Source organism: Halictus rubicundus, chromosome 9 (genome assembly GCF_050948215.1).
Source record: "Halictus rubicundus isolate RS-2024b chromosome 9, iyHalRubi1_principal, whole genome shotgun sequence".
Lineage (NCBI taxonomy): Eukaryota > Metazoa > Arthropoda > Insecta > Hymenoptera > Halictidae > Halictus > Halictus rubicundus.
The window spans coordinates 16,168,422-16,188,390 of NC_135157.1; the positions used below are offsets into that span (position 1 = coordinate 16,168,422).

The 19,969-nt window shown below is 46.1% G+C and overlaps 4 protein-coding genes across 8 annotated transcripts; 1 reads left to right on the plus strand and 3 right to left on the minus strand.

Moving 5' to 3' along the window:
* Positions 1-6: 6 nt before the first annotated feature.
* Positions 7-2,264, minus strand: Cox10 (Cytochrome c oxidase assembly factor 10). 3 transcript variants are annotated; one of them, XM_076793483.1, is made up of 7 exons: positions 2,038-2,264; positions 1,767-1,892; positions 1,422-1,692; positions 1,133-1,328; positions 891-1,066; positions 471-788; positions 7-376 (listed from the first exon to the last, which is right to left on the minus strand). In XM_076793483.1, the coding sequence occupies exons 2-7, from the start codon at positions 1,845-1,847 to the stop codon at positions 159-161; spliced, it is 1,260 nt and encodes a 419-aa protein (XP_076649598.1). In that variant the 5' UTR covers positions 1,848-1,892; positions 2,038-2,264; the 3' UTR covers positions 7-158. The 3 variants fall into 3 exon arrangements, with proteins under 3 accessions (XP_076649598.1, XP_076649597.1, XP_076649596.1); XM_076793482.1 differs by having other exon boundaries at positions 1,981-2,264; XM_076793481.1 differs by having other exon boundaries at positions 2,065-2,263.
* Positions 2,265-2,740: 476 nt separating this feature from the next.
* Positions 2,741-5,201, plus strand: LOC143357190 (putative E3 ubiquitin-protein ligase UBR7). 3 transcript variants are annotated; one of them, XM_076793487.1, is made up of 8 exons: positions 2,741-3,179; positions 3,287-3,515; positions 3,606-3,794; positions 3,869-4,018; positions 4,092-4,203; positions 4,278-4,447; positions 4,540-4,699; positions 4,781-5,201. In XM_076793487.1, the coding sequence occupies exons 2-8, from the start codon at positions 3,375-3,377 to the stop codon at positions 4,930-4,932; spliced, it is 1,074 nt and encodes a 357-aa protein (XP_076649602.1). In that variant the 5' UTR covers positions 2,741-3,179; positions 3,287-3,374; the 3' UTR covers positions 4,933-5,201. The 3 variants fall into 3 exon arrangements, with proteins under 3 accessions (XP_076649602.1, XP_076649601.1, XP_076649600.1); XM_076793486.1 differs by having other exon boundaries at positions 2,742-3,179; positions 3,275-3,515; XM_076793485.1 differs by having other exon boundaries at positions 2,742-3,142; positions 3,269-3,515.
* Positions 5,202-5,212: 11 nt separating this feature from the next.
* On the minus strand, positions 5,213-10,105 carry Tan (C45 family peptidase tan). Its single transcript, XM_076793484.1, has 8 exons — positions 9,882-10,105; positions 9,026-9,160; positions 7,407-7,604; positions 7,152-7,262; positions 6,555-6,771; positions 5,967-6,207; positions 5,657-5,853; positions 5,213-5,550 (listed from the first exon to the last, which is right to left on the minus strand). The coding sequence occupies exons 2-8, from the start codon at positions 9,140-9,142 to the stop codon at positions 5,405-5,407; spliced, it is 1,227 nt and encodes a 408-aa protein (XP_076649599.1). The 5' UTR covers positions 9,143-9,160; positions 9,882-10,105; the 3' UTR covers positions 5,213-5,404.
* Positions 10,106-12,807: 2,702 nt separating this feature from the next.
* On the minus strand, positions 12,808-16,170 carry LOC143356972 (DDB1- and CUL4-associated factor 11). Its single transcript, XM_076793085.1, has 10 exons — positions 15,936-16,170; positions 15,374-15,494; positions 15,052-15,298; positions 14,828-14,974; positions 14,567-14,748; positions 14,412-14,504; positions 13,800-14,046; positions 13,557-13,712; positions 13,359-13,465; positions 12,808-13,280 (listed from the first exon to the last, which is right to left on the minus strand). Exons 1-10 carry the CDS (start codon positions 16,013-16,015, stop codon positions 13,128-13,130), a joined length of 1,533 nt encoding a protein of 510 aa, XP_076649200.1. The 5' UTR covers positions 16,016-16,170; the 3' UTR covers positions 12,808-13,127.
* Between the last annotated feature and the right edge of the window lie 3,799 nt (positions 16,171-19,969).

A 19,969-nucleotide genomic window follows, 5' to 3' on the forward strand; every position in this document is an offset into this window, starting at 1 on the left:
CAAGGATTGTAAGAAATAACTATTTTTATTTACACGTTACACTATTTTACAAAATACTTTTGGTGGAAATCATCGATCACTGAGCACCACTGCTTCACACAGACCCGTGTTTCTAAAGTCGGTGTCAACGATACGAATTTGACTATAGCGCAACGATCTTAAGCGGTCGAGGTCGTCGTTGCGATCAGCTCTGTCAACGACGCGGACAGGCTGCTCTGCTTTTCATCGATGATCAGAGCATCCTTTTGCGTTTTCTCGTTGAACCAGTGCTTTTTGTTTACCAGTAGAAGAATCATAAGCGTAGGCAAATGGATCAGCGAAAAGCGGAATAGTTTCCGCGAGCTTCCACTGTCCGAGTGCTTATAAAAATTTCGTGCTGAAAAGGGGGAAACGACAGATGTATACAGAGAGATGTACAGGTATAGTTCGAATCTGATTACGATGTACATGTAATAATACCGTGGGCGTACCTAAGTAGAGAAAGTACAAGTTGAGGGGTGTCGATTCCAAGGCGAACCACCAGTTGGTAACGTCGAACGCGGGTGCCAAGTAGCAAAGACCCGTTAGTATACCGGTGTAACGTAACGCTGTCTTACGGCACAGATTTGGGTCGGTAACGGCCATCATTCTGTAACCAGCCCGAGAATAATCTGGTCGCAAATTCCACGATAGAGCGTTGAAATGAGGAAACTGCCATGCATATAGCAAACCAGACATGATCCAGGCACCGGGTGAGGCTACGTCACCGACGCAAGCTGCCCAACCCATTAACGGTGGTATCGCTCCAACTGAACAGGCACGGTGCATCTTTGATTAAGTACAGTCAAACAACTTTGAATGAGCATGTTTTGCGACTGCCATGAAAGGATAACGATCACCGTCGCACTTACCAATCGATCCCACCCAGGTATTCAATATACTAACTCGTTTCATGGGAGTATAAATTAAAGTGTAAAGAACCAGATTGGCTGCTCCAAGTGCCGCGGTTAGACCATTCACTTCGCTGTATAATAGGGTTAGTCCACAGATACCAGATATCGTTGCGAACGTTATAGCATGGGCAGGCCTGAACAAAAATTTAGTTGAAACCAATATCGTTAACATCAAGTTCATCCCTGTATACTATACTTACGTCAAATATCCTCTAACCAATACTCTGTTTTTGGTTCTGGACATTTGCGCGTCGAAAGGAACTTCGAAAAATTGATTTATGGTGTTCGCTGTAGCAGAACATAATCCAGTTCCGATAGAACATGCTGCAAATGTGTAGGCGTCAAAGGATCCAGGGGCTAAAACGTACCCAGCCATGGTGGTCACGACAACAAGTGCTGCAATTGGCAGTTGTTGTTGTTAGACTTCTCGCATAGTCTGATCAAGGGTGGAATGAAAACAAAAGTTTTAAACGGGTAAAATTTGCGTACACGTTAACCTTATTTTAGACAGCATAAGACAATGCTTTTGTAGTTTGTTCGACTCTAGCTCCATGTACCTCCATTCTGGCTCCTTTTTGCGACACTCATCTTTTCGAACGACATTCGATTCGTTCTCGACGACAAAAGGCTTTTCTACATCGTGGACCGATGTTACTGGCGGAGGAAATATTTGGGATTGCAAACTTTTTGAAGCAGTTACATTGCGTTGTCTCGGAAACGATGGCGATGTCTTTGCAACTGACGCAGCCTGCTTCGAGTACTAAAAATAAATTGCAATCTATTTATCCCGAAAACTTTCGAGCTGCTAAAACATTGTACAGAAAACGTGCGTACCGTTGCAACAGGAAGTCTCAACAACTGTGAGAAACATGATATGTTCCGAGCCGTTCTGATGGAGCAGAAAACAAATACCATGATAAAAATGTGTGGGACGATAGCTAATTATTTATGTTCTCCATCCTAAAAGTAAAGTTAAGTTAAAAGTGACACAAAAGTGATCACATACAAATACAAACATGTCGAATTATCAGTGAAAATATCAACTAACCAAACAAAGTCAACTTTAACTAATGATAGCGTGTCCGAAACAAACTAACTGACTTACATTTTGCTAAATTTTCGTGTTTTATACCTCGCTCGGCGTTGCGTAATGAAAACTGAAGGAACCGCACATTGCGTGGCGATACATTGAAAAATATCACTAGATTATCGTAATTTCCCGTGCGTGCCCTTGCTTCCGCCTTTGGCCGCCGCTGGCCGCAGCTGCTTTCTGCTGCTTTCAAAAGACAGTGATGAAGAAGGGCGGCATGCATGCAGGTGACAACACTGATGACGACTAGCGACACCAAATGTTTTCGTAAACGCATCTACTTATGTACATATATAGTAGGCAGAGAGAAAATGAGAGTGCTCACGCCCGGGATTTTAGGGTCCCCGGTATAGTGCCTGCATCATCTTACCTGCATCATTAGCAGTGGATTCCAAATAATGCCAGAGTGGATGCTACTTCTATGTTAAAAGAGGCTCTTCTATGCAGGCTCTGATCCAGCCTAAAAAATGATGAAGGTTCTAATACAGGCTAAAAAGATGATGCAGGTTTTGGTCCAGGCTAAAAAGTTGATGTAGGTTCTGTTCCAGGCTAAAATGATGATGCAGGAAAAGTGGGGACACTAATGAGCACTCTCATTTCCTCTCTGGCTAGGCAAAGAAGAGTTTACTGTGAAGATAGCTTCAGAACTGTATTTATGAATTTCACTAACTCACCGTTCCGTTCGGATAGAGTGCGCTTAAAACAATGTAGTCCGAAAAATCCATTAAGTAACACGTCTACGCAAACCCTGTATCCGTGACATAGATTTATATATTGTATACATACATATGCAATTTGACCGGGCTATATTCTCCCGAGTCGCATAAAATTTCTAGTGTGTATGTACTTCGAGGAGAACTCGAAGCAAAGAATGTAAACTTCGAACGTTTAAATTTGAAATCTGTATGTTTGTTTGTGTGGTTGGTTAATAAAAAGCATCGTCGTCTATGTACGAATATATGGGATGTAAATAGAACCCGTAAGAGGTGAAAACGGTGCTACCTTAGCGATTGCAATAATTTCACGGAGCGTAACAAGGCGCGAAACGGAGTGACCAGGATCGAAATGTACGTTTTGTTGTGTCCCACGGCTCTCTTTTAGTTTAAACGCCTATTGTGCGGTGTGCTGTGGTATCGCTTGTTCGCTCTGTATCTGTGGTGAGTACATAGGTAAATCACTTTCGGTTAATGCGTATACATACGTGTCTGTTTGATCGAGTCGAGCAGAAAAAGAAGAATTAAAAAAGTGGTAGACCTGTTTTCAGATTTCTAATAGACGGTTAGTCACGATAGGACGCGACCGAGTATCTACGTACGTTCAAATCAATTTGATCCGTTGTCATCGGCGACAAGATGTCCGAGAAAGTCGAGGAAATTGTCGACGAAGAGAACTCCGTCACGATGCTGGACGTACTTCGCGAAGAGAATCAATTGGAGGAAGATGCTTGCGCTGTTCTGGGCGCATCCGATGACAAAAACTGCACGTACAGCAAGGTTTTGTTTCCACTTTGTTAATGCTAATTACGCGTCGCGATTGGACGCTCATCAAGCATCAGCTGCTCAACCAAATTCTATTTATTTCAGGGGTACACTCGGCAAGCCCTTTACGCGTGCAAAACTTGTTGTCCACAACCGATTCGTGCTGCCGTGTGTCTCGCTTGCAGTTTCCACTGTCACGAGGGACACGAACTGGTCGAACTCTACACGAAAAGGCATTTCAGGTGCGACTGTGGCAACTCCAAGTTCGAAGGGAAAAAGTGTAATCTGGACGCGGTATGCTTCACATTATACCATACTTCGCGCAGCGTTCCTTCGACCTTATTTTGTGTAATCGTTCCCTAATCCAGTCAAAAGATTCCGTAAACTCGGAGAACGAATACAACCACAATTTCGACGGTCTGTACTGTGTCTGCAAAAGGCCCTATCCAGACCCAGAAGACACGGAGAACGATGAAATGCTGCAGTGCGTTATTTGCGAAGACTGGTATCATTCGATGGTAAAGCGTACATTTATTCTTTGAAAGTTCGTCCCTTCGATTTGTCAACGAAATCGTAAATCGTTTCCAACAGCATCTGGGGAGCAAGAAAGGGATGCCGATGGACGGAGCTTACGACGAGATGATCTGCACGGATTGCATGAGAGCGAATAGTTTTCTCTGGAATTACGCGAGTAAATACGCGGGTAATCGTCGACAGACATTCGTGTTGTCATACGTACTATCGTCGTCGTCGTAACGTTCCCTGTTTCGATCGCAGTATACACAGAGAAAGACGCTTCGTCCGAAGCGAAGGCGACCGAGCCCGTGGACGTCGTCAACGACCCTAAGGGTTGCACTATGCCGCAAAGCAAAACCTGTTCGAAGGGAAGCTGCTTTTGGTCGGAAGGCTGGAGGAGTGCTCTGTGCACGTGCGAAGTCTGTAAAACGGTAGGATTTTCATACTCGTACATTCAGCTCGTGATCCTATCCTCTCTCAATCTATACTCTATACGTTTCCGATGCGTCATTCGCGATTGCAGCTCTACCGAGAGAAAAATGTTATGTTCCTTCTCGATCCAACGGACAGCGTTCACGCCTACGAGGAAGCAGGTAAAATCTACAGTCGAGAATCTCAGTACGAGAAAGGTATGAAGGCTTTGGCTTCCTTGGGTCGAGTCGAACAGCTGACGGCCATCGAAGGTACGTATCATATGCGATACACGCGAACAAACGTTCGTCGGTTCTTCATTTTTCTCTTCTCTTTACACATATATTTCACAGAGTACAACAACATGAAGGAACGACTGAAACAATACCTGCAGAAATTCGCCGAGAACAAGAAGGTGGTCCGCGAGGAAGACATCAAAGAGTTCTTCTCAGAAATGGAATCGAAGAAGCGGCCAAAAGTTGTCGTACCGACATATTGCCGTTGAAACGGTAGACGCACCAATTTTCCGCTTTTCAACGATTCGAAACAATCAAAATTCCATTCCCGTTGTTGGATACGACGCCGGAAGCGTGTCTTTTGTATTTCTTGTTGAACCAACGATCCTCGTTTTTATCCGATAACTTCTTACGTCTCTTATTTAATAATTCTGTATCTGTATGTATTATCTATGTATATCTATATCTATATAGCGCTTACTATTTCTGTAGTTTTCAAAAGATTATACAAGATTTGTGATAATAAAACAGCGAGAAAGGATAGTAACTCTTGAAAGATGTATTTTTTGCTAAACCTAGAACGTATTTTGTTCGGTGACATCAAAGATTAGCGTAAGTGGCGTAACATGTACTCGCGATCGATGCGCGATGTACGTATACATACGTTTGGCGGGGTTGGATTCGAACAATTTGGAAAGTCGGAAGCAGTTCTAATAAACATATATGCAACGAAATACGTTCCTATGACTTGATACGACACGACTGAATCGAACGGCAGATCGACAGATCGTCACCGTCGATCTGCAAAGGTATCACCAGGATCGGCTCGCTACAACTCGGTTTGTACGTGTAGATCGTCCAGGTCCTTTCAATGCAATCGAAAATACCTGCCGAGCGAAATTCGAATATGTAAAACGGTTCAAAGATGCGCGATTGAGAGCTCGAAATTAAATTCTTCGAGAAACAAGACAAGCAAAGGACAGAGGGACATACCGGTGGCGATCGTTTTGACGGGGTCACTCTTTCTGATGTCCTGATAAACTCGGTACTTGTCGCCGGTTTGATCGCTTAGAATATCCACAACGTTCTGGTTAGATTCGGCCGGGGGATGCTTAAGGATCGCTTCCATCCTCTTGTCGCTGCTGTCTATGATGAGGCCGCCGACTTCCGGTATCTTCATCCGAAGATACCTGAAAATTTCGCAAGCGCGACAAGTGAGAGAAAGAATTCAGAAGAAGAAGAAGAAAAGAAAGAAGAAGAACGGAAGAATTCAGATCGAGATCGAGATCGAGATCGAGCTCACTTGTTGCAGTGATAAGTGACTTCTCCGGGGCCGACGGTCTGGATATTCAGCTGCGATTGCGCGGCGTCCGGTTCGCAGGGAGCGACCTCGATATTGTGGAACAACCTGTCACCCTCTTGCGCCAGGAAGGTCATGTTCACCGCGAACCCTTCGGCCGCGCCGAACCCTTCGTTCCTCAATATCTCTTCAGCTTGAACGTAGTTCTCCGCAGACAGTAGCGCTCGAGTTAAAAAGTATCTGGCTGCGGACAGCGAGAGCGATATTCGACACCGATAGATCAATTTACATTAGTACGTACATACAGTAAGGAGCAAAACTGAGTCCACACTATTTGAAGCAGCATAACTTTTTAAAAATTAGATCAAATGACTTGAATAAACTTTTACTATTTCTTTTGCGATTCCGACCAATTCAAACTTTTTTCAAAAATTTTTTACACCTCGTCTAATAAACTAATCCTTCTAACTTCTGAATAAAATTCACGTCATTTGATCTAATTTTTAAAAAGTAATGTTGCTTCAAATAGTGTAGACATACACGTAGTGTACATTCATATAGTCTAGGTAGAATTAGAAACGGGTTACTCACGCGTTTTACCGGAGCGCAAGCTCGCGGCGCTCAAAGTGTTGATGGTAAAGATCAGCCCGTGATAATTGTATCCCATCGTGTATCCTGGCAAAAATCCCGCGTAACTCAAGGACGTGAATTTCTCCTCCTTGCAGCCTGGCTCGACCACGTGCGCGGAAACCAGATACCAATGGTTCAAAGTCTCGCTCAACGCGTCCTCGTTGTGCCCTAAGATTTCCTGTTCCGGGACCATTCGGTTCAAGATGTGCAGTGGACCGGGTCACGCGTGTTTCGATTAACTTTAACCCTTTGCACTCGAGTGGTGACTCTGAAGCACCACTAGAAATCGTTGTGGCATTATTTCAAAGAAATTACAAAAAATACTGCAAAATATTTGTTACATTACAAGACTTCTATTCGATAGATTACTAAACATTGAAATATGTGGAAATCGGATCAGTTTCGTACGAATAAAATGAAAATGTTCCAAGACGGAAGAAAAATTTAGTTTTACAATGAACAATAGCGCCGAGTGCAAAGGGTTAATCCTGTCCGATCTTACCGTGGCTAGGTGCAATCGTTTCGATAAAAAGGAGGGTGTCAAGACGGTTCGCTTACCTGTCCCGGCTGATTACATATGACAGTGGAACAACCGACCGGTAGATCGTTCGCTCGGCCAAGGTTGTCCGCTACATTTGGCACGATGTCGTCCAGGTGCATCAGGAACAGCTGTGGAGAACCGGTAGGCGGTTCGGAAATCGAATCGAATCAATTGCTAATTACAAGAGGCAGCGAGTGATCGAGCTAACGTGAAATCGGGCTCGCTCGGATTGGTAGGAAATGGGAGAGGAATCGAAACGGAACTTGACTCACCTTGTGGAACGGAACGTTCGCTCCATCGGCGGTTCCTTGGATTTCCCTGAGGTAGCCGGGAAACTGCTGCTCCACGCAGCTCAGCGTCTCCTCGTACACCTTTTTGCCGGCATCGGTCTCGTACAGCGGCAGATAAGTCTCGTTCAGAGGTTTGTAAACGTTCAAGAAACTCTGGATCAGCCCGGAGAACGTGCGCCCCTGACGGAAAATATAGTATTCATACGTACGAAGAGCTCGGGGCGAGAAACGGTCGTATGAGACGTTTATCACTCGTTGTTGCCGAACGATTAACGCTAAACGTACCGAGCTACAAATGTACGTGTTGCCTTGTAAAAATGACAAGATTTAACCCTTTGCACTCGGCGCTATTTTCAATCTGAAACTAAATTTCTCTTCCGTCTTACAATATTTTCATTTTATTCACACGAAACTGATTTCTACATATAATATTTAAACGTTTGGTAATCTATTAAATACAGATTTTGTAATATTTTTCGTAATTTCTTTGAAATAATGCCACAACAATTAAATTGGCGCTTCAGAGTCACCACTCGAGTGCAAAGGGTTAATTTATTTAGACTTTGCGCGGTTCTTATTGCAATGCGTGCTCTACTGAAGATATTTATCGAATGATGAAAGCATCTTTATAATTTCAAAAATTGTCAAATCAAAAATCCGGAACCGGTCGTTTGACCGGTGGTGGTACGTTCAGTGTTAAAAAGTGGGCAGTCCAGACGAAATCGAGATCGTTGCCCTGAGCTCTTCATGTACGTACACGCGGTACATATACCGATCACAGGCGTCTACGCTATTCGATTCGATTCGATTCGATCCGAACACGTTTGATGGAACGAGTCGCATACAGGAGAAACTATATGCTATAAAATATTTTATCGAACAACGTACGACGTCCTGGTGAATATTATGTAATGGAAAATACTCGTTACGTAACGTACTTATTCATTGTCTTGGAAATGAGGTATGGGCACGATTCGCGAGCGAGCGAGCGAGCCGTGGAGCATGTCTTTCCGATATTTCCGGGGATTTTCAAATTAAACGTGTAATAAGCTATCGATAGATCCGGCAAGCGATGATCGAGGAGACGTACGAGGAAATTTAGATAGCATCTATACCGCTAATCCGATCATTCGCGGACTGTCACCGGATCGGAGATTCCCGGATTCCTCGACAGAATAGATATATCCGTCGATCCGATGAGAAAAATGAATATTTCAACTGTCCGAGACAGAACAAGTATGTGCAATCGTTTGAATTTGCTCGAAGGCTCCGCCATTTCCGTTCGTACCTTTAAAGACAGTCGTTGTAATTACCTGCTGACCAATTTATGTAACCAGTAAGTTGATTCCCTAATGAGTTTTTCCTTGTTTCGTCGGTAATCGTCAGCTAATTTTCAACGGTGAAATGATCTAGCGCTTGAATAGGCATTTATGCATATATGCGCACCGTATACCAACGAACGGCGGGCAATTGTGCTTATGCCGGCACGCGCGTGACAATCGCGAAACTTGTATGAAAACGGGTGTGATGTATAGTGAACAGTACACGGCCGTATATGGCGTGCGCGTATAATTCGATCAAACAGATTGAATTTTTCTTACGATATCGAAACCGATGTCGTAATGAGTGCCTCTCGCGTAAATGACAGGAATCGCATGCCTCCTTCCGATATCGGTGGACTCGCATGTATCCTCCGTGCAGTTTTCCAACGTGGTCATCTTGGCTGCGGACGTAACCTGTTCCGAACGATTACCAAATTATGATTAATTCAATTATCCTTCTTTTTTCTTTCGCGGAAAATAAAAGAGAGTCACGATCGATGTTAAAAGTTCGCGGAAAACGCGCGTCATCTGGTCCCATGCGACGCGACCCTGCCGTGTTATTTTTTTACCCCTTTTCACCCGATCAATAAACTTTCCTGTTCCCGACGCGGCTCCGCGCTGTTCTGCGTTGCTCGAGATCGCGATCCTCCGCTTCTCCGCTAACGTTCAACAAATAATAAGAAAATTCGCACGACTCGTCCTCGTTTGATTATCAGACGTGAACGGGAGCGGGTGGGGCGCGTCGCACGAATTCCGCCGTTGCTTTTGATAAAGCTCGATCGTAAAAGGATCATGTGCACTATTATTAGACCGCGCGGACTTATTCGCGTTCGCGGGCAAAAATCAGCACGCGAAATGTCACGCGGTAAAAACTCCCCGGCTTATTAATATTAATCGAGGAGGGAACTGAACCGAAGGTCTGATCGATTTCTGTTTCTTGCTATCGATGCGGAGTAAGTTTCACCTTTGCACGAAGATCCGCGATCTAATTGTCGCAGGACGGGCGAAATGGGAGAGAGATAGAGAGCGTCGGCGATGTACAGGTGAAATGGCTAATGAGAAGAGACGAGTAGAGGAAAAAGTAGCAGAGAAACGCGGAAAAGCACAGATTCGCGATCGGCAACGGTGAGCATACCTGGCGCTTACACCTGCCTTTTGACTCTCGGCCGGGTTTCGTTTCGATCGCAGACGGAAGTTTGCGTGCCGGCCCCTAATTTCGTTGTATCACGGCCGAAATACGTGGCGCGAGGATTCGCGGCAACTCCAAAGCGATCAAAAACAACGGTTCTGGACGTCGTTGTGACGGCGATGAGTGTCGCGCGACTGGCAACTTACGATTGGCGTCTCCCTGTTACGAAGACCGTAAGTCCGTCTAATCTACCTTTTATCGACTTCCATCGATTAGCAGAGTTGTGGCGGCATGGGCTGCCGAGTCACCTCCAGGGGAAAAAGAATTCCCCGGCGTTTCGGTTAAGGATGTATTGTGCTACCATTACCATCACCATCGGCATCGGTATCGGCACCGGTACCACCGCGCAGCCGTCCCAACGATTACATTTATTTAAAATACACATGTACATACCAACAAGGCCTTCTCTTGCGCGAAATCTTTCATATTCCCGCGTTCGTAGATTAAACGTCTTCTTGAACTATTGACTGAAAAAAATTCGATATCACTGTTACCAGCGCGCACTAGCAAAGAGCCTGTTACTGCGCTTATCGTCACAATTTTGAAGTATCTATTCTATTTTAAAGTATTTATAGTATTTTCAAGTATACATTTTCGAGCATCTTTGGCAGAGAACTGAACAGGACCGAGCAAACGTTTCCGTTTTTGCTCGGATAGAACTTTTCAGGTAACGGTGCGGCATCGTTGCCGATACACGTCGGGTACCGGTACCGGTGCCGGTGCAATCGGCGTGCAGACCCTTAACGTTCCTTCGATATCATTTTCTTGTAATTAGTAGCCGCGGAGACTCCAGGGAAAACTTATTTTTCCGAGGGCATACGAAACTATTGCGACCGCGTACTCGCTCGCGGCGAACTGGATCGAGCAATTTTTTTCCCCGTTCGCTCTTTTAACGCGGAATTCGCTTCTGTCGTCGCGTCGCGTCGCGTCGGCCCGCCCAAGACCCGAGGCCGTTCGTATCGTGGATCGGTCACGGTATCGGCGACGAATTTGTCGGACAGCCATACGCGAATCAATCGCTTTCATTGATTCGAGGAAGAGAACCCGATGAACGCGCGTGCAACGCACCTGTAATGCGATTTTAATCTAGTCTTAATGTCCGGAATCGCGAAACCCGACCGACATCGCTCTCAGGCGTCGAGATCGGGAATATTTCTACGGTAAACATTGCACGCTATGGCGAAACTCGCGGTATGTGGCAAAATCGAAATTAACGTAGGCTCGTTATATCGTCGACGATCCGAGGTTCCTAGCGTCGAAGGACGACCGATATCTAAAGTCTGCGCTCGTTTCATTGTTCCGCGAATTATTGGGACGGTGGATGCTTCTTCGGGGGTGTCTGTACCACGATCGAAAACACCGTGTGGTCTTGTCGTTTACATTCGCATACGTATCAACTGAAAGCTAGAAGGCAGTCGTTGCTTAATACTCCGCGCGATTCTAGCGTTAATGGAGAAGTTGAATCGTTCGTCGAGTCGTATGTTTGGTTCGTTGGTGTCTAAAGAACAGCTCGAATGACTGGTCATTAGCGTCGGAACAATCCTCTTTTTTCTCGGTTGGTTAAATTCTAAACACAAATGCGCAATTACGGTCTCGTAATCTAATTGCTGTTTTCGTTATGCTCCATTTAAGGAAACGCAGTTGCGACCACTTACGCGGATCGCGTCGGTTCACCGACACTTGGCATCTACTCACACGGGGCTACCTGTTACCAATCGCCACTGTTCGACTGTCTCTCGGTTCATTTTCGCGAGTAGTTTACCTTATTTTCTGCTTTCTTCGATTCGTCCCCCGTGCGGTGTCTTTTTTTCTTCGGATCTCGTTTCTCGCGTATCGGCGGCAATAAGATCGAGAAAATTGATCAGCGACAGCAAGGGAAAGGTAACTGTGAGAGGGTCGGATTAAAAGGCGGTCGATAGCATTGGAAAAAAAAATGTATCTGGTCGTATCATGATTATGCGTGCGAGTATGAAGAAACCTTGTGCACTTTCTATCGCACGACCAGCCATTATTCTGGCTTCCAAATGCGCCTCCTTCGTGGCTATAAATGGCCAAGAACAATATATGGTACCTTTTTTTACGGCTTCCTTGGAACCTTCGCGGATTGCGTCACGTGTACAGGTACGTATCGCATAGATGCGGACGCGGAGAAAAAAATAGCCAATCTATTGTACTATTTACGAGCCTGCTAATCTATCGCCATAACCGAAGAAGAAGAAGTAGAAGAAGAATACGGATAACACTTGTTATTATCTTTTAACAATTTATTAGTATACACTGTAAGTTATACGCGCACTTATTTGTGTATTTGTCTGCGTGTGATCCGTGTCTGTGTGCGCGTTTCGCGCGAGGTCGCGTATTTTCCATAGATGTATATACATTTTCGGGGAGTCGGTACGCGAAACTCGAATGTCCGATGTACCTTGCAGACCGCGCACCGTGTAAATTGACGTACGATCATGTTTTATCTCTAATCGATTTTGTAACCAGCAACATCTCATTCGACGCCTCTTTCCTTCCTTGTTTCGGTCCTCAGTAGCGGGACTACTGGTAATTAATACGTGTACTCTCTCTCTCTCTCTAGTAATCGTAAACGGACGTCGCAGGCTGCGGCGTCTGTTTCTCGTTTACAAAAGTTCTTTGTCGGTGCGTAAGAAATGAACGTTCAAGAAACAAATCGTTTCGTGGCGGAAGAATGAGTTTTTAATTGCCTAGATTTGTAGTTTTACAATGGATACGCTTACAACTTTGCGGAACAGGGACCGGGAGGGGAGTGACAGTGGTAAACAGGAAGAGGGACGGGGAGTTCGATGTCAAGACACGGGACACAGGACACAGGACACAGGAGGTCGGGTCCGTCGTAAATGAGCGGTTTTCTTTTCTTTTTGGTTCGGATCGTATCCCAGTCTCATTTTCAACGTTGTTCGAGTCTTGTACCGGTAACGTGCCATCGGGATGGCCAAAAAATATCACGACGTTGACGACGTTGACTCCGCAGAGGGCCGCGGCGTACATTCAGCAATAACTCAGTCTTGTAGAAGAAAGTTAGTCTCCCGAATGTCGATGAGTAACAGCGGTCGATACAAAAATATCCTGTCGACATGCGCCGAGCACTAACTCCTTCCTCGTAGGAACGAAAAGACTGAATTGATTCCGAAAAGATCCAGTTAATTGGCGGGACGGCTACGAGACTCAACAGGGCCGAGTCGCGCGTTTCGCCCTTTGAGCAGCTATTCGTTGGCTACGCCTCAACGGTGGCGATTCCGTGTCCCTTTCTTCCTCCGAGTCGGAATTACCTAGCGCGGTCTTGCCGGCGTATCGCCAGCTCACGATCGCACCGTCCCACTGAAACGATCCAAGTTGGAACGCGTTACTTTATGAATTAGAATATCCATTAGATTATATCACACTGTTGTTACTTACGGAAGTCGAAACGATCTCCTGATGGAAAGGATGCCAATTCACGTCGCGCACGCATCCGGTGTGGCCCACCAGAGTGCTAACTATTCTGCCGGTTAGCACGTCGTATACTGTAATCGAAACGCGTTCATGTATTTCCAAACCGTACTAAACCGATAGCGTACTGAAACCGCTTTTCTTAAGTAGCGAAATGAAACGTACTGATTACTCGTCCAGCAGCACAGCCCGTGTATATATACCTCTGACCGGTAATCGAGGAGGGAGAGAAGTGGCAACGTATCAGAGTCTGAAGAACCGAATGTCCACGATAGGTCATGATACTCGTGTCGCCTTCCAACATGTGCTTCGCTTTATGTACTACGACAGAAAAACCGACGATTATCAGCTTTGTCATGCGAGACGAACCTTGCAGAGATCGTTGATCGTTAGTCGATGAATACTTGCTTCGCTTTGGTACACGTTGCCACCGGTAATCCCAGGTTTGATTCGCGACGGCTTTCCGTGTGTTCAGTTCGCCCATGACATCCGAGAACGCGCGCACGTCCCACAGTTTGATCGTTTGATCTTTGCTGTTCGTGATGAGATACCGACCGTCGCCGCGCGGATCGACGTACGTGATCCCGTCCATGTGACCAGCCAGCACTCCCACAGGATGCGGATCCGATTCGTTCAACGTTCTCCTGTCCCAGACCTAAATAAGCCAAGAAATGGGGGGACAGGGAAAGATCGCGCGCGCGAAGAAAAGAAAGAAAGAAAGAAAATAAGAAAAGAAAATGGGCTATTAAACGATTCAAGTGTAGAGGACCAAGGAAAAGAAAGATTGACAGACAGACAGACAGAAAAGCAGAGCTTGGAAACAGTTACCCGAAAATAACTGATATTCGTTTTCTATTGTCACGAAGAATTATCCTTGAAATTTTCTCCCACCTGTTGCCGAATAGCTTGTTACAACGAATCGTTTAAGCGATAATGTTGCAACAGTTTTCAAGCCCTGCAGGAAAGAAGTTGTAGGGACAAAGCAAAGAATTTTGATTGATTGAAAAACGTTGACGATACCTTACAGAGGCCATCGTCTCCGGCACTGTATAGAATTTGCGACGTATTGTCAGCAAAAACAACTGCATTCACATCGTTGTCGTGGCCCTCGATCTAGAAGCAAGATGCAAATGATTACCGGTGCAGGATGCTAATGGAAAATGTCGAGTACACACCCTAAACGCGCGTTGATGGCATTCCCTGTCGTAGACGTATAAATAACCATCGTTCGCCCCGCCTAGAATTTCTCGGCCGTCACTGGAAAATACTAAAGAGAACACGCAAAACCTTCGGTCCTCCGGACACAGAGACAACGACTCTTGTGCGCAGGAATCCCCATAAACAGGACACAAATATACTGAAACCAAACAACAGAGAAAAGTCCGATGGTGTTCCCGGAGGACACAGCATCTTCAAAAAGGTTTGTATCTACTCACAACATTCCGACCAACTAGAGTACACGATATAATTGCCATCGGGACTAAAAGCGGTATCCAAGATGCTCCATCCTACGTCCCTCGCTAAAATTGTTTTGAACTCCGTGAAGTCGCCGTCGTGCGTTCGATAAAGACGTAGAACTTTATCTGCGATGAAGGAAACACGTTAGAAGAGGTGGAGAAACGAAAGGCGAAGAACAGGAGGCGAACGATGTCGGTCTTACCTTGACTGGCAGTTAAGAAGAACCTTCCGTCTTTGGAATAAGACCCGCAGAACACTTTAGCATTGTACTTGGCGACCTGATGCATTTTATTCGGCAGAAAACTACTGCTTATCCTGCATCTTTCGCCCATGCTGAAACCAGGACCCAGGGCTCTCCTTTGAATCATAGACGTGACGGAAATGTTGCGTTTGTCGACGTCGCTGACGAACCCGCAAGCCTGCTTAGTAGCTAGACTTATCTCACTTTTCTAAAAGAAAACAACACGCAACGTGAAACCACGTCGGGGCGACGAGTCGCGTCATGTATTCAGAATTGAACGAACATCTAGTCTGGACGTGTTCGGATGTAAATGTAAATGGGACGTGAATCTTGGCGGTTGCGAGTTCGCAACGTATTCTTCGTCCGAGTCATCGTGATCCGAGGATATGATGTGGAGTTGTCCGCTGCAAAGAACGAGAAACCGTTAAACGTTTGGTCGTAGCCGCAGCTCGAGAAAAGGGACGTGGGCAGAGAGATAGCGGGGTGTTTTGAACATGATTGCGAGCGAGGGATTCGTCGAGAAAACAACGAATTCGAGACGGACAGCGATCGTCGAGAGACGCAGTGTCTCGTTCGAGATTTCGAATCGTCGCGCAACGCTTGAAACGCATAATGACGAGCATATATAAATTACGTAAATAGGTTAGAATTTCTCTCTCTCTCTACGTCTCTCTTTTTCGCACACCGTGTATCTCTACCGTCTCCCTATCCATCCCTCTCTCGCTCTTTCTCTCGGCGTTTCTCCGTCGCGCTTTCGCGTGCGACGTACACACGCACACGCACAGCCCACGAAAAGATCCACGACGATGGTAAATCTTTCGACGACGAGATAACGTTGAACCAACCTGCGTATCAGATACTGCAAGACAGCGGCCAGCCCACGATCATGTTCGATGTCCATAGTCCGTGAATTAATGCCTCCCATGCAGGGAACAAACGAATCTTATCTACCGTCTAAAAGCAAACAAGGAAAACGTCCAAGGGTTGATGGCGTTAGTGCAGTGACTATGACAGTTGAAACAGACGATGACAGGAACGAGAGAGCGCGTGAGAAGTTACCGACGTGGTGGGGAGAACGAACCAACGGATACGTCTGACTATTGCCGTTTGCCGCTATTTCCCAGAGACAGGTGAAATCTTCTTGCCGTGAAAATTCAAATCGATTCCAATTTTTCTGCCACCTAGAGATACGGCGGTACCGCGTTCGGAATAAACGCTTTGAAAACCTGGGTCAACGGAAACAGTGCTGTCCACTCGCGCGTATGTGTGTGTTTGCGCGCGCCTGTGTATACCAGTTGCGTGCCTCTGTGTCGGACCTGAGAAGTAGAGAGGGGGTATGGCGCGCATACGATCCACGTAATCGCGCTTTTCGAATCTGGATATAACCGATTTGCAAATTCGACTCGTTCATTCGGCGGTCTTATCGAAACGTCAAGGAAACATGGGAACTAACTTTGTTTCTCGATGAAGCGGAGAAATACGGTTTATATTTTCTAGGCTTCGCGGATCCGATTGCCCCTTGTGCAGGCAACCAATATGTATGATGAATTATAGTATTCAACGTGGCTCTAGTATTTGAGGTGTTTCGCATAGATTGTTGTATTTTTAAATCAGAAATTAATAAAACAGTTCCTAAACGATAGATGTGATGTTCTTTGCGATTTTTTAAAGAACATCGGAAATTGTTGGAGGATACACCGCGAATGCGTACACGAACGCCCGGTTGCCTACATTAAGGCGACCGTATTTCCCATGCTCGACTGGTGGATGGTTATCGCAGGAATTCCAGGAGACAAACCGGCAAACTATCCAGACGAGCCAATTACAAATTAATCTGTGGACACGACGAAACAAGACGAGTCACGGTAGAATTGAATTAGAACATCGTTCAACCCCTTTATAGGCAATCATAATGTATACGTGATAATTTCAAAATGGTATATTATTTATTGTATTTAAGCGATAATCGTAGCAAAGCGTACATTGAAAATTGTTCAAGGAAATATAATAAATGGGTGACCCAATTATGTCGTTTCTGTGGCGCGTAACAAATAAACGACGCACCTTCCCGACAATAATTACAGGCGGAAAGTATATTAAACAACCGATGGTTTTTTATTACACTTCGATGGAACAATTTAAGAAAATAGAGATTTCGTACTTCTTAAAAATACGCGTTCCAAAATCGAGGCAAGTGTTTCAACGTGCGTTGAAAATTGTTAAAGGAAATGTAATAAATGGGTGACCCAATTAAGTCGTTTCATTGGCGCGTAACAAACGATGCACCTTCCCGATAATAATTACAGGTGGAAAGTATATTAAACAACCGATGGTTTTTTATTACACTTCGATGGAACAATTTAAGAAAATAGAGATTTCGTACTTCTCAACAATGCGCGTTCCAAAATCGAGGCAAGTGTTTCAACGTGCGTTGAAAATTGTTAAAGGAAATGTAATAAAAGGGTGACCCGATTAAGTCGTTTCTTTGGCGCGTAACAATAAACGACGCACCTTCCCGACAATAATTACAGGCGGAAAGTATATTAAACACCCAATCGTTCTTTATTACACTTCGATGGAACAATTGAAGAAAATAGAGATTTCGTACTTCTCAAAAATACGCGTTCCAAAATCGAGACACGTGTTGGAACGTGCGTTGAAAATTGTTAAAGGAAATGTAATAAATGGGTGACCCAATTAAGTCGTTTCTTTGGCGCGTAACAAATAAACGACGCACCTTCCCGATAATAATTACAGGCGGAAAGTATCTCAAATAACCGCTCCTTTTTTATTACACTTCGATGGAACAATTGAAGAAAATAGAGATTTCCTACTTCTCAAAAATACGCGTTGAAAATTGTTAAAGGAAATGTAATAAATGGGTGACCCAATTAAGTCGTTTCGGTGGCGCGTAACAAATAAACGACGCACCTTCCCGATAATATAATTACAGGTGGAAAGTGTTTCAAATAACCGCTCCTTTTTTATTACACTTCGATGGAACAATTGAAGAAAATAGAGATTTCCTACTTCTCAAAAATACGCGTTCCAAAATCGAGGGTAGAGGTAAGAAGTGGCTGGATCTATTTTCATTCCCTATTTCCTTGCACACCCTCTCCGACTTCTCCCTCTTTCCTTTCCCTCTCCCTGGCTCTCACCCTCTCCCTATTTCCTTTCTTTACTGATCGTGTCCCGTAGGTGCGATCCGTAACCCGAAAGCCACAACCCATGCCCGTGGCACCTGGTGCCTAGATTCCGGGCTGGAACGCTTTCTCGCCAGCTGGAGCCGGTGGTTTCTCGGAGGTTGGAGACACAGGGATTTCCAGGCATCGTCCTTGCTCCTGGCCGGAGCCAGAGGATCGTCGTGAGAATTGTCGCAGCCGGATCCGGAGCAGGAGTCGGAGTGGAAGCCGGAACAGGAGCTGGAAAACCCGAGGTCGTGGTCAAAACCGCGGCCGGGACCGAAGTGAGAGCGCATGCGTCTCTTCACCACCTGGTTGCAAGTTTCTCGGTCTCGCATCGTATGACGACACCGTTAATTCGCGCGATATCGATAGCAGGATCCTCCGAGGACGAGGCGGAACCGTGACGGGAGAAGGACGACGAGGGGCAAAACTTTCTCAAGGACTCGCCGTGCGCGCGAGGACCGCGTTGATGTCGACGCACCGTCGACGTCGATCTCAACGGCGACGCAGCCGGCGACGTCGACACTGATACCATCGACGAAAGGTCTGCGAGTGATCGGAGGACGTCCACGCAAAAGCCGCCGCGGTAAGGAGAGAACGGGGGAAGAGGGAAACCAGCTACCCCGAACCGAAGAAGGATAAGGACAAGAGGGAAAGAATATCTTCGGACCGCGAGGAGAAAGTGAAGAAAGTGTGAAAGAGAGGAGAGCGAAGGTGTCGACGGTGGGTAACTTTGAATCGACGTAATCGCGGTGATAACGCGCGTCCTGCGTGATCCTGCCCCGGCCGTTCCTTTGGATTCCTGGCGGGTTCTCGAGTGCTGGAGCGGCGCGCGCGTGCTCCGAAACCCCGAGTGATCGCGCATCGCGCACATTACCCTTCTTTCGGTTTCTTGGTGCCGCTTCTAGTGCTTCAACGCGAGCTGCACGATCCTCGTTCACGTCGGCAACAGGTGAGCCATTCTCGTGTCCGAATCGACTCGCTCTCTTTTTTCCTGTTCGACTCGGTTTTCCTCTCGTTCCTCGTCTTCCGTCTCCCACTTTCCTCACCGCCACCGACTTTACCTTTTTACGTTTCGGCCAGCCTGCTGCTTGCTTTTCTATCCTGATCGACGTATAGTACTCGCGACATTCGCGTTCCGTCGGACGGGGACCGTCCGATGCCGTTCGTTATTCGGCGGTCCTCGCGTGGCAATGTCGTCGCGGATCGTGGTCGCGTAGATTCGAGGAATCGTTTTTTCCCTCGGTGTCTTACGTCGACCCCTCTGAAAGCGGACTAAACGCGGATCGATCCCGTTTCCCCTGCGGCTGTAGGATGGATTAAATCGTAATCGACCCCGGCCCCCGGTTTCCTTTTTCGTCCTCCTCGAACTTTCTTCCCCCTCGGCACGATCGACCGCGTCTTCAGGAAACTGATTTCCTCTTCTCGGTTCCTATCCGTAACCGTGCGTCTGAGAAATTTCGCGTTTCGTCACTGGCCGCCTTGCCACCCGCCACCCGACCACCCTAACCCACCGCAGATCGAATGTGCCGCGAACGTAATCCGACTTCTTAATTGGAGTTCAACCCCGCCGCGCTGCGATTAGATCCTCCTCCGAACAGGAAAACTTTAATCGTTCGCGTTCGCTGTATTTTCGCCGACGGATAAATATCGATAATGGAGAAATCAAACTCGATTTCGATTCGACGGAAATG